General features: G+C 37.3%; 3 protein-coding genes across 7 annotated transcripts; 1 reads left to right on the top strand and 2 right to left on the bottom strand.

The window, feature by feature from the left end:
- The first annotated feature begins 306 nt into the window (after positions 1 to 306).
- On the top strand, positions 307 to 3,208 carry LOC113310972 (probable protein S-acyltransferase 16). Its single transcript, XM_026559803.1, has 7 exons — positions 307 to 694; positions 1,477 to 1,569; positions 1,648 to 1,749; positions 1,920 to 1,997; positions 2,074 to 2,172; positions 2,264 to 2,359; positions 2,637 to 3,208. Exons 1-7 carry the CDS (start codon positions 419 to 421, stop codon positions 2,748 to 2,750), a joined length of 858 nt encoding a protein of 285 aa, XP_026415588.1. The 5' UTR covers positions 307 to 418; the 3' UTR covers positions 2,751 to 3,208.
- Positions 3,209 to 3,968: 760 nt separating this feature from the next.
- On the bottom strand, positions 3,969 to 8,004 carry LOC113310971 (pentatricopeptide repeat-containing protein At5g16640, mitochondrial-like). Of its 5 annotated transcripts, XM_026559802.1 has the most exons (7): positions 7,244 to 8,004; positions 6,071 to 7,147; positions 5,864 to 5,962; positions 5,661 to 5,760; positions 5,397 to 5,477; positions 5,199 to 5,290; positions 3,969 to 4,099 (listed from the first exon to the last, which is right to left on the bottom strand). In XM_026559802.1, exons 1-2 carry the CDS (start codon positions 7,991 to 7,993, stop codon positions 6,176 to 6,178), a joined length of 1,722 nt encoding a protein of 573 aa, XP_026415587.1. In that variant the 5' UTR covers positions 7,994 to 8,004; the 3' UTR covers positions 3,969 to 4,099; positions 5,199 to 5,290; positions 5,397 to 5,477; positions 5,661 to 5,760; positions 5,864 to 5,962; positions 6,071 to 6,175. The 5 variants fall into 5 exon arrangements, with proteins under 5 accessions (XP_026415587.1, XP_026415584.1, XP_026415585.1 ...); XM_026559799.1 differs by having other exon boundaries at positions 6,048 to 8,004; XM_026559800.1 differs by having other exon boundaries at positions 5,836 to 5,962; positions 6,071 to 8,004.
- Positions 8,005 to 8,307: 303 nt separating this feature from the next.
- LOC113308651 (peptidyl-prolyl cis-trans isomerase FKBP20-1-like) lies at positions 8,308 to 12,304 on the bottom strand. Its single transcript, XM_026557114.1, has 6 exons — positions 12,103 to 12,304; positions 9,524 to 9,657; positions 9,281 to 9,414; positions 9,118 to 9,197; positions 8,788 to 8,880; positions 8,308 to 8,665 (listed from the first exon to the last, which is right to left on the bottom strand). The coding sequence occupies exons 2-6, from the start codon at positions 9,633 to 9,635 to the stop codon at positions 8,515 to 8,517; spliced, it is 570 nt and encodes a 189-aa protein (XP_026412899.1). The 5' UTR covers positions 9,636 to 9,657; positions 12,103 to 12,304; the 3' UTR covers positions 8,308 to 8,514.
- Between the last annotated feature and the right edge of the window lie 236 nt (positions 12,305 to 12,540).

Here is a 12,540-nt window from a genome sequence, read left to right as displayed (position 1 = left end):
TTTGCACCCCTATAGTAACCGGCCTAAGAGCTCAACTCTAGTGATTTTAAAATAACACTATTTTTGCCAGCACGAGGAAGGTCTTAGGTGGACGACAACCCATTCTTGAATGAAACATTTTATCGGATAAATCATCTGCCAAGTGCTTAGACCCATCCACCGAAAAAGCGTAGAACAAAAGTAACATTAGAAAACAACACCTTAACAACAACCAAAGGGGATTTCCGTCGTTACACCAAACATCTCCTCCTTATTTGACGAACCCCAACCGAAACCTCCACCGCCCACGGCGGCTCTGAATAAAAAACAAACAGATCTTAATACAAAAAACCCAAAATACCCTTCTTCTTTTCTTTCATCTTCATATATTTTCTCTTCTGAAAAAAAAAAGTCTATTCTTTTTCTCTGTCTCAGAGAGATGGGGCAGAGAAGAACAGTATCAATACCAATTATACTGGTTCTAGGTGTAATTGGGTATATGTATTACACAACCATATTCATCTTCATTGAGAATTGGTTAGGTGGTCTTAATACTTCTCATGGGATTCTTAATGGTGTTGCGTTCACTATAACTACTATAATCTGTATTGTTACATATTGGATCGCTATTTGTAAAGATCCTGGTGGCGTTCCTTCTAATTTCATGCCTGATGTTGAAGATTCTCAAACTCCTATCCAAGAAATCAAAAGAAAGGTTTGTTCTTTATAAGTTTTCTTTTGATTGTTTAATGGCTGATTTGGTTTGAAATTAGGGGTTTTGATATTGGTTATGTTAGGTGAGGAGTGATTAGAATCGTGGGTTTGTGTTGGAATTTGAATTTGGGTTTGGGATTTTTCAGCTGATTGTGGGAATTTAGGTTTTTGGAAAAATCCATAGAGAAATGTAGAGGTGAATCTTGGATTTATTACAGAACTTCCATAATTCTGGAATTTATAGGTAATTTTTTCTTGGGAGGTATTGGTTTTTCAATCTGGATTGTGTTTAGGCTGATTGTAAATGGTGGGCTAGGGGGGATTCATGGGAGTGTTTTGAGTTGGGATTTTTAAGACATTTGGAACATTACAAAATGGAGGAGAAGCTTGGAAATCCAAGGAATTTTTGGATTAGTATCTTCGATTTCTAGACCTAAAGCATTGTTATAGTCTCGTGCTTGTTAGCTTTTGTTGTGAAATCAAAAGGTTTAGTTCTAATTTCGATATCATGACTCCGCTTGATTGATATGATGATTAGTGAATGATGTAAAATACCCACATTTTATACACTCAGTTAATATCAGTAGTTATTTAGCCAATGTGGTATTACCTTCACAAGGCAAGTTTGTTGACATTCTGGTCGTAGTGCTCTCTTATAATACTGAGAGATGTATAGAGATGGTGAATTTGAGTTGGAGTTGGAGTCTGTATTTGTTGGTTAATGAGTTTGTGTTAAGTGGTCCTGTGCAAAATCTTACTTGGTTGTCTTGGATTTTGTTACAGGGTGGGGATTTGAGATATTGTCAGAAGTGCTCGTGCTATAAACCTCCCCGAGCACATCACTGTCGTGTTTGCAAGAGATGTGTTTTACGAATGGTAAGTGTGGCCTTGGTTAGCTTCTATCCGGAACTTCACAACTATTTAGATTTCTGAAGTACTATCTTTGCAATGCAGGACCACCATTGTATCTGGATCAATAACTGCGTGGGTCATGCAAATTATAAGATTTTCTTTGTCTTCGTTCTGTATGCTGTAATTGCATGCATTCACTCTCTGGTATGCTTTTAATCTTTATTCCCAATTTGCGATTTTTCGAAAAAAATAATTAATTCAGTAGTGAGGCTCTGCTGCGCCTTTTGCCGCTCTTCCCTGGTAAAGGAGACATGAAGCTGCAGTAAGAGGATGAAGTTTTGGGTTTTAAAATGAATGTTATTATTTCGTTTCAGATTTTGCTTGTGGGTTGTGTTCTTGATGATGCTGAAAATGATGGTCAACTAGAAGCTGGTTCTTCCAGAATCCATTTTGTACGTTATGCCAGCAACCCTCGATTTATCTTATAGGGATTACTTAAATTGATTACTTACCGTCTGTATTCTTCAGATTATTTCCGGGGTGTTGATTGTTCCATTAGGGACTGCGTTAAGTATTCTACTGGGCTGGCATGTCTACCTTATTCTACAAAACAAAACCACAATAGAGGTGTGACAAAAGCTTCATTTTTTCTATCTTTTTTTCTTGTTTGCAAGTTTGTCTTCTGATTATTTTCAGTAATTGGTTACATCAATCTCAGTACCACGAAGGAGTGAGAGCAACATGGCTTGCAGAAAAGGTTGGAAATGTGTATAGGCATCCATATGATCTTGGTCCCTACCAAAATCTAACAACAGTAAGAATCTTCATTCATGCATTTCGACTCTTTGATATTACTTGTGGTTTGTCAGTCTGCAAGTTTCATTCATTTGATATATTGAGAATTTACTTGCCCGCTTTCACACCACTTGCACAATCTCACAATGCTGAATTCATAGTCTCCGGGGCTGAAGGCGCAATATGAATTCTCTTTACCATGTTTTAGCCTCTTTTGGTCTTCCTTATATGGTTTCTGCTTTTGGAAAGTTGTACAATATTTATATAAACGTCATCATTGTTTAACGTTTATTTAGGTTCTGGGACCAAACATTTTCACATGGGTCCTCCCAACCTCAAGACATATTGGTTCTGGTGTACGTTTTCGAACAGCCTACGACAACACAGATTCCAATTCAACAGTAAGATGATAATACTTCCTTTTTTGGCTTTGCTGCGGCTTTTGGAGGAGCGGTCTGGAACCTGCTAATCTAAACCTCGAAGAGATGAAACTGACTCTGACGCTATGGTGGGTATGGTCCATTTCAACCAGCTCATTCGTGTATATTACTACTGGGTTATCTCGTGGAACAATGGAAAAGAGCGAGTGCCCTTGTCTATCATCATACGTGATACACAAATTACTGCACACAAGTTGACCATTTGATGTTCATATTAACAGAAAGCTCATCTACGAGTAAGCTTAAGAATGATTTATGCAGTGTTTTTGAAAGGAAGTTCTGGTGTCAGAGCTCCCAGAAATTGAGCTTTGTTACAGATTTTATCTTTTCTTCTGTTCATTTTTGCCATTTCTTTTCGGAGTACAGCAGAGAAGATTGTAATTTCTTGCAATATTGTACAATAAACCGTTTCTTTTCTTTTGGTCACACATCGAAACTAATGTGTCTTTCTTCTCCTTGTGTTTCTGTGCCTCTGTAGCTGATGATATTACAAAATTCTCCAAACCATGTTCTACTTCCATCTGGAACTCAGGTTGGACTGATTTTTTTGTAAAGATTTTTCAATAATAATTTGGGCCCAGAAAAGAAAGCGAAAACCTTATAATATAATTTAATTTTTTACGAGAATGATTTACAAAACAATTAGTGACCTTAAAGATACAACCTAACCAAAAGCAGACACAAATCCAAACAATATTACAAAATACTGATGTAATTGTAATTGAAGTACTGAGAGGCCCTTTATTCAGCATTTATGTAGATTAACCGACATCTGACTTGAGAGCCATTTGGGTTGCATAACAAATTCCTTCATCGCTGCATGAACTCTCTGACATTTGGATCGATCGTCTTTGTTGGGAGTCAACTCTGCAGTGTTCACAACCACTATAGGAAACATTCCCCGATAGAAACGGTTCGAAAAATTGGTTGCATCATCTTCTCCTGCTCTAGTGATTTGAAGACATTAACATGTCTTGTGTGCATCGACAGACATCTCTGACTCGTGCCTTCCGAGCTGCAAAACAAGTTCCTTTCACTGTTGCGCAAACCCCAACCTTTTGGACCAAATCTTGCATCATCTTTGTTGGGAGTCAACTCTGCGATGTTCACGCCCAGTGTAGGAAAAATTCCTCTGTAGAAACGGTTCTTGGCTTGAACGTTGGTTGTATTATCTTCAGCACATTCTGGCATGCCCATTGCTTGAGTGACAGTCAAAGGAGTATTTCTCAAATATCTTCGCCCGTCAAGTTCTTCGTAAGGAACCCAATTACTAGGAACTGTATGATCACTCATCCATGGTTCTTCACCAGCTGATTGACCTACAACACCACAAGACTTCATAAGTTTTGATGTCAAATCTAAAACTTGTTTTTCGAGAGCTTGCTTATCTTCAAGGAACTCTTCTTCCTTGTCTTTAAGGGTGATAACAAGTAGCAACCTCGTCTTGCCAGTCATTTTCTCAAGAACAGGTAGATTATAGAAGGGCGAGTTTAGTTCCTCAGATGACAATCTAAAAGTTTTACTTTCTCCAGGATCTCTATACCACAACATAGTTACTCACTCACTCTGACAAGGAGACTGACAGAGTATAAACAAAAGGCTTGTGTGAAGAAATTGAAAGAAAATTATGAGCTCATTAACAAGATGAACACTATGAGATCTATATCTATCTATATATATTGTTTCAACTTCGGGAATATGTAAACGACGTGACTGGGTAACAGCTCATACATCAAGATCAAATCCAGTCAACTATCATAATTCAGATCTCAACAGATTAGTTTATTCATAGTTGCTGAATTATTGACTATTACATGATGGAGAGAGATATTATTCCCTGCAAATAGGAACTGTTTGTTGTTTTATATCTAACAGATCCAGTGTGAACAACTCTTTCGTAGGCATAAAAAACAGTAACTAAACAATGTTGCCACATCGATTCATCTGCTAGTGTCGTGCAGTGTTTGAAATAGACCATTTCTCCAAATAATGTTTTTCTTATATTTTCGTTACTAACGGCCATAATGGACGTTCTTGACCGTTATTTAGTGCTCTCAACTGTTATTAATTGTTCTTAGGAACGGTAACGGCCAGAAACCGCTCCCGTTATAACAGTTGTTGTTCAAACATTGGTGTCATGTGTAAAAGTAAGACTGAAACTACAAAATGAAAAGTTACTATAGCATAATAAGCATGGGGATTTGACAAAAATAACAGTCGGGAAATGATCCACATACCAGACACTAGGCACCAGGGACTATAAAAGAGGCTTGTCTAGGTTCCAGCAATTCATTCATTATTGTTTGTTAAATGGAGATTCTTCTCAAACTTCGATAACATTTAATTTTCCTTATATATCGGTGATGGAATGCAGTATCATGATTCGAGCAGAAAATTTTAGTCGAATGCAACTTTTACCTAGTGGCAGCAGTTTTAGCTTCCTCTCTTTATTTGATTTCTTATCTTCTTCTTTACTCGCAGCGCCCATCATCCTCTGCCTCTTCAGTTCACTGATTTGAAATTGAATACAATAAAATATCTAAAGAGAATCTTTGAAATTGAATTTGACACAAAGCAAAAGGACTAGCTGATAAAATAAAAAGAGCCACAACTTACTCTCCAGACACGTCCTTCTATCGGGCGAGAGCCCTTATTTGGCCTGCAACTCACCAACTCAACCTTGAAGTCGATCTTGCACTATATAAAACACAAATACAGACTTTTAGCATCAATATGAAAGCATAGCAAATGAGGATGCTTGGGAGACCCATTTAGTCGGCCTTTTCTGCAACAGCTAAACATTGTTTATATTACCAAGGGATAGATCCACTATGTTTTGTCGATGACCAAAATAAGAGATATGTCAAAGCTTAACCTTACCAGGATAAAATAGCAAAATAGTACACTCTAGGGCTGGTGGAGAAATAACACTTCCATAGGCATAATCCGGCTTACAAATGGCTTTTGCAATTTTGTCAACCTAAAAGAATGAGAAGTGTGTGAATGAGTTTTTGTTAAAACAAACCAAAATTTAACGAAGTCCCTAGAAAAGCACCTTCATAGGTGTCAAAGTTAAATCTTACGCCTTGGTCACAGCTCCCTTTCCAACCTCAAATGAGAATAATCTTCATCACTAGTGAACAAAACTTCACCCGTTTCAGAAAGAGTGCTTTCAAAATGAACTGTGCAAGACCACAAATCAAGTCATGTTTCTTCATAGTCATTGTAAAACAAATCAGAAAAACATAACATCAAATTGAAAATTACCATTGACGAGTGGGAAGTCATACCAGTTGCATCAACTTTATCTGCCTTATGTCTCCATACCACCTCCATCTCCAGACAAACCAACATGGTTGTTAGTAACTTCTATCATGGTATACGGAACAAACCATCTACGCATATGCCTTTATGTCCTGTTGCTCAAAAAACCTTTCTTCCTCCAGATTACTAATTGCACTACTGCTGCTAGTTTCTGACAAGGCAAGAATTGGTTTGACGAAACAACTGAAATTCTCTAGTTGATCCACCGAAAATTTGGTCTTAAACAACGAAATTATATTATTGCTGGGAACAAATCCTCTTTCAAGCATTTCATGATAAAATTGCTTTGCTTTATCAATCTCTTCTTCATCAATGAAACCTTGAATGATGATGCAATATGTGATAGCATCAGGCAAGCAACCATTCCTTTCCATTTCAATGAAGATTCTCTCAGCCTCAAATGGCATCCCTTTCTTGCATAGGCCATCGATCATTATGGCATATGTTCTAACATCCGGCATAAATCTTTTATTACGGAGTTCACAAAATAATTTCCTTGCGCCTACAAGTTCCCCAGCTTTGAACAAGCCATCAATGGCTATATTGTACGTATAAAGATCAGCTTCTAAACCATTATCCTCCACAAAATACAAAAGTTTGATTGCTTTGTCAAATTCATGATTCTTGAAGAGCCCATCCAACAATGCATTACATGTGGTTAGGCTCAACGGCTGTCCGCAGGATTTAATATTGTTGAAAAAATCTACTGCAGTTCTAATTTTTCCAATCCGGCTGAGTCCAGCTATTAGCGTGCTGTAAGTAGATTCGTCGGGTTCCACACCCTTTTGTTGCATTTCGTGGAAGACTTGAATAGCTTCATCCAATCTGCAATTCATGCAGTACCCGTTGATCATTGAATTATAAGTTACCACAGAAGGCTCTATGCCTAACTTACTCATAAGCTCCAAGACCCAATATTCACCTCTCACTATCCCTGCTTTACAGTAAGAATCTATCAATACTGTGAATGCTACTATGTCAGGTGATATCCCTATACCCACCATTTGATCAAAATATTCTCTCGCTTCCATCCACAAACCATACTGACACAATGCATGAAATAAACATGTATAAGTAACAACATCAGCTGAAATTCCTCGACTCAACATCTCATTAAAGAGTGTCATTGCTTCACTTACCCGGCCAACATTACAAAACCCATGAATCAATGAATTATAAGTGATCAGATTAGGACTGCATTTCCATTTCACCATATTCCTGTGCAACTCTAGAGCAAGAGCAACTTCCCCAATTTTACAAAGCCCACATATAAGAGTCCCACAAGTAACAGCATTCGGCCGAACATCCCTCTCAGTCATTTTCTCAAACACCTCAACCGCATTCATTAGCAGTCCCTGCATACACAATCCCTTAATCAGAGTGGTATAAACTACAGTATCAGGCTCATACCCTCTCTTAATCATTTCACCAAACACACAGAACCCAGAATCAGTATCACCTAATTTACAATAACAGTTAATCAGAATGCTCAATGTAAACAAATCCGGCTGAATTCCGACGATGTTCATCATTTTGCACATCAGAATAACAGCTGAATAACTTCTGTTCTTTGAAACAGAAGTTAGTAAATGATTGAATGTATAAATGGATGGCAAAGGCTTCACTGAAACCATTTGATCAAAATAACACTTTGCAATGTCAAGATTTTTAATCTCCCCTGACTTGCATTGATCCCTTATGAAACGCTCAAATGGAGGGGTTGCTCTTCTTCTTCTTCCATTAAAGTGTCTGACAAGGTTTAGTATTAACAGAGGATGATGTTGATAACTGAAGCATGATACTCTTCTGGAGATGAAGTTCATATTTATGTTTGGTTTTTGTAGGAACCAAGGAGGAAGATGATACTTGGAGCATACTCCCCCTTCCATGATGAATGCCTTTTTTTTTCTTTCCTAATTTGCTCTGAATGGGTGGTACTTAATCAGCAGTTATTGGGTCTGACTGGGGATCTGAGAGGAGGCCTGACTCGGCTCATATATCTGACTCGGAAGTATTCGACTTGCACTGGTCACGTATCTGACTGAATTCAAAAGGTTTTTAAAACCTTTCTATTTCATAACTTTCTTGATAAGTTAGATTCCGATATAACGAGTCAGATTAAGACGAGGTAGTTGAGTCAGAAAAAAACAACCTAGTCGGTTGAGTCAAGAGTCGGAAAAAAAAACAACCTGCAACAGCCATGTTTCCAAATGCAGTCATCAGGAATTTCAATACGTTCTCAATGCAAGCCCATGCTCTAAAAATTACATTGTCATAGATTAGCAACCAAACCATATATGTTGTAGCAAATTTATGGACTAATACATAGGAAACTCTCTTCGGTTAAAATGAGATTTCAGTAGTGCAGAATGTCTTTATTGCAATGGTTTTAGGCAAGTGTCTTCAAGTCTTATTTTCCTTTTCCTTTTCCCTTTCCAGGACCTCTCTTAGCATCCATTTTGGCTTGCACACGAGCGGCTGCAGCAGCTTTGGCTTCTTCTCTTTTCTTCTTCTCTTCTTCTTTGGTTGCAGCAGCCATCTCTCTCTGCCTCTTCAGTTCACTGATAATAAGAAATTCAATAGATTATCAATAAACTATCTGGTGAATAAAGTTCTTAAGGGACGGTCCGAGCAAAAAAAAAAAAATTGCTCGATAAAGTACTGAAATTGATGTACTACTTACTCTAAACGTGCTCTTTCATCCGAAACACTAGCGACGTTAGAGCCTTTCCTTGGTCTGCACGCCACCAACTCTACCTCGAAAACAAGAGTTGACCTGTATAAAACACATATTCCCACTTTTAGCATCAGTATGATTAGCATAGGCTGCATAACAAGCAGTAAGGATGTTTGAAGACAGTTTTTCCAAGCACTGGTCATTTTTCGCAGTACCCAGATCTCAGACGAGGAATAGATTGTATAACTATCACCCGTGTTTTGTCAAGAGGGTTTACATAGCTGCCAGTCTTAACTTATGAGTATCAGGAAGACGAGAAGAGACAACATTACTTACTCTGGGGGGATTTCTGGCAGAGAGCCGGCACTTCCATAGGCGTATTCCGGCTTACAAACGATTTTCGCAACTTCACCAGTCTATAAGAGTACAAATAGTAAGAGCAATGGATGATTTATCGCTTCAACAACGCAAAATCTAACAAAGATCAAAAGAAAAGCACCTTCATGGTTTTTAAGGCTAAATCCCAGGCCTTGATCACAGCTCCCTTTCCAACCTCAAACGAAAAAATTGTATTGTCTTCATGGGTAGTGTCGAAAACTTCACCCGTTTCAGCAAGAGTGCCTTCATAATGAACTGCATAACACCAAAAAATCGTACATCTTTTAGGATTCCAACCAACTCATTTATAGTCTACAAGTAATAGAAACCAAAAAGAAACAGCACAACATCGAAACAAAGTTACCATCAACAAGTGGAAAGCTCTCAGTTGGACCAGTTGCATCAGGTTTGGCTTGCCTTATAATGGTCTTGATAACACCTCCATCCCCAGACAAATCAATTTCATTACCACCCATTACTTCTCGTGTTCGGAATACCCTGTTAAATTTCAGAAATTAGCATGCTATGGCTACCTTTAATATATTGCACACTAGCTAAGTCTCGTACTAGCTTAGATCACATATCACATTGGAAAGAAATTTTTGCTACTAAGATATGGTTTATTTGGACATATAAATGTGAGAAATGCTTCCGGCATGTGGACCCAGACCCTGTGAAGGATATTGGTCCAATAATATCCCGTGGTATTAGCAACAGACCTTCGGATTTGGAATGTGAGAAAAAGAAAACTATTCAAACAACTTAAAAAGGAGAAAGATGCACACTTCAGATTTTACATCTTTAAATTTAAGTTATCCTAGACAATCTATTAAAGACTTTAGGAACTCAACTCGTAATTTCCCTAAGCTACAATGACAGCGTCAAACTAATTTCTTGCCGTAATCCCTAATGCGTAAAAGGACTCTAGAGGTGTCCAAACAGCAAATTAGCAAGCCTTCTTCTATCTATATTCTTTGTGTTACTTGTGGACTAGCTAACAGTAAGTATCCCTCCTGTATGATGATAAGATTAACAAACCTCTCACATTTACAATAATCATATGGACCTCAAAAATTGACAATCCTTTTCTCAACATTCAATCCACAAAATAGATGGTAAATTCAGTATATATATGTTCTCGTATGTATCAATTATTACTAACTAAAACTCAATTCAGTGCCATAAAACCAAGCAGTATCGGGTCGTTAAAAATGGTATGACAATAACAAGTGTAATGGATCTCTAACATTTTAAAACCTTTTGTCAACAATAGATGGGGAAACTAAATTTGGTTCTTTTTTTCTTCCTGTGTGTACTAATCACTAGCAAAAATTCAATTCAGTCCCAGTGTTTGTAAAACACACAAATATTCCCAACAACTGAGCTTTGGATCCTAAATTGGTGATATAACAGCCATTTTATGGGCAAAAATACCAAAGCTAACAACGATAGGGTTTCGAACCTGAGAAAAAGGCTGTTGAAACAACTTAAAAAAGAGAAAACTGCACACATCAGGTATTTTTAATTTCCGTTATCCTAGAAAATCTATTAAAGACTTTCGGAACTTTAATCATAATTTCCCTAAGCCACAATGGCAGCCTCAAACTTATTTCTTGCAGTAATCACTAATGTCTGGAAGGATTTTATGTCTTCTTAGTCCCTCCTTTAAAACAATATGTAGCCAAAAAAGAATCTAAACAATAATGCAGCAAGCCTTCTTCTATCCATAGTCTTTGTGTTACTTGTGGACTAGCTACCTGGCTTCGACAGTGAGAAGTCCTCGCGTCTTATGATAACATTAACTAACCTAGCCCGGTTGCAATACTTATAGTACCTCAAAAATTGACGTTCTTTTTCTCAACATTCAATGGCAAAAATAGATAGTAAAAATTCAGTACATCTTTGTTCTTCTATGGAATCAACAACCAACTAAAACTCAATTCAGTTCAGCTCCCATAAAAGTATCAATAACCAACTAAAACTCAATTCAGTTCAGTTCCCATAAAACCCAGCAATATTGGGTCGTTAAGAATGGTATGACAATAACAAGTGAAATTGCAACAACATTTTACATGAATCAATCAAATAAATCCATAATCACTAATCTCTAACATTGGAAACCCTTTCTCAGCAATAAACGGGAAAACTAAATTTGGGTCCTTTTTTGTTGCTGTGTGTATTAATCACTATCTGAAACTCAATTCAGTTCAAGAATTTGTAAAACCCACAAATATTCCTAGCAACACAGACCTTCGGATCCTAAATTGGTGAAGTAGCACCCATTCTATCTATGGGCAAAGATACAAAAGTAACAAAGATAGGATTCTAAGAACAAGAAACTTTTGAAACAACTTGAAAAAAAGAAAGCTGCACACATTGGGTTTTACTTCTTCTAATTTATGTTATCCTAAACATCTATTAAAGATGTTAGGAACTTCAATTGTAATTTCCCTGCGGGCGTACGCCATAATAGCAGCCTCTTACTGATTTCCTGCTGTAAATCACTAATGCATGCAAGGGATTATTTTATGCCTTTTAGCCCCTCTTTTGAAACATTATGTAGCTAAAAAATATCTAAATAGTAATATAGCAAGCCTTTTTCTACCTATTTTCTTTGTGTTACTTGTGAACTATCTACCTGCCTTCAACAGTGAGTAGCACTCGTGTCTAAACAAACCTAGTCCATTCGTCTAAACAAACCTATAAACTCAATTGCAACTCAATTGCAAGAATTGGTTCCTGTCTGTGGAATCGAAACTCAATTGCAAGAATTTGAAAAAACCCACAAAAAATTCCATGGCAACAACAACAATATTTTACACATCAATGAATCCAATAATATTTTACATAAATAATCAGCAGGGTAACTACAAAAATATACCAAAAACAGAGGAAAAACAATCAGATTTCAAGACTAGGGTTATGAGTAATTTGTCTACTTACTTGAGATAGGTATGTTGTTTTAGCAGAAGAAGCTGTAAAAGAGAGGTTTAAGGAAGAAGAATTTAATGGAACCAAAAAGGAAGATTCTGAAATTTTGGGACCCAAGAGGAGTATTGTAGGAGAAGGAGGAGGAGATGGGAACTGTTGTTGCCATAGACAGCACAAAGAGATTCAAGATTTCTTTCTCTCTGAATAACCTTACCCTAACCCTCTTCACTGCTAGGGATTTCTCTTCCTAATGTTGGGCCTTGGTAAGATCATGCTCAAATCGAAATGTAGCCCGAAAGAGTTTGTTTCGATTGGGCCTGATTTCACGGAAGTCCATGGGTTTGGTAGAAGTAGTTATCCAAACACCCTCTCCATAGGAAGGTTACTCTTTTTCTTGAAGAAGTTATTCTTAACTTCTAACTTTTCAAAATAATTAAGTCGAAAAGTTGC

The sequence above is a fragment of the Papaver somniferum genome, chromosome 9, assembly GCF_003573695.1.
Source record: "Papaver somniferum cultivar HN1 chromosome 9, ASM357369v1, whole genome shotgun sequence".
NCBI classification, from domain to species: Eukaryota; Viridiplantae; Streptophyta; class Magnoliopsida; order Ranunculales; family Papaveraceae; genus Papaver; species Papaver somniferum.
The sequence above is the reverse complement of the archived record's forward strand: the minus strand, read 5'-3'. Positions and strand labels throughout refer to the sequence as shown.

What these genes read in the sequence shown, in the direction of transcription:
- LOC113310972 (XM_026559803.1), top strand. Translation starts at nt 419, where the DNA reads ATGGGGCAGAGAAGAACAGTATCAATACCAATTATACTGGTTCTAGGT. An exon ending in AGAGATGTGTTTTACGAATG is followed by an intron (nt 1,570 to 1,647) that starts GTAAGTGTGGCC and finishes TTTGCAATGCAG; the next exon opens with GACCACCATTGTATCTGGAT. An exon ending in CCTACCAAAATCTAACAACA is followed by an intron (nt 2,360 to 2,636) that starts GTAAGAATCTTC and finishes ACGTTTATTTAG; the next exon opens with GTTCTGGGACCAAACATTTT.
- LOC113308651 (XM_026557114.1), bottom strand. Translation starts at nt 9,635, where the DNA reads ATGGGTGGTAATGAAATTGATTTGTCTGGGGATGGAGGTGTTATCAAG. An exon ending in TAGCCTTAAAAACCATGAAG is followed by an intron (nt 9,198 to 9,280) that starts GTGCTTTTCTTT and finishes GTACTCTTATAG; the next exon opens with ACTGGTGAAGTTGCGAAAAT. An exon ending in CTGCCAGAAATCCCCCCAGA is followed by an intron (nt 8,881 to 9,117) that starts GTAAGTAATGTT and finishes TGTTTTATACAG; the next exon opens with GTCAACTCTTGTTTTCGAGG.
- LOC113310971 (XM_026559799.1), bottom strand. Translation starts at nt 7,993, where the DNA reads ATGGAAGGGGGAGTATGCTCCAAGTATCATCTTCCTCCTTGGTTCCTA.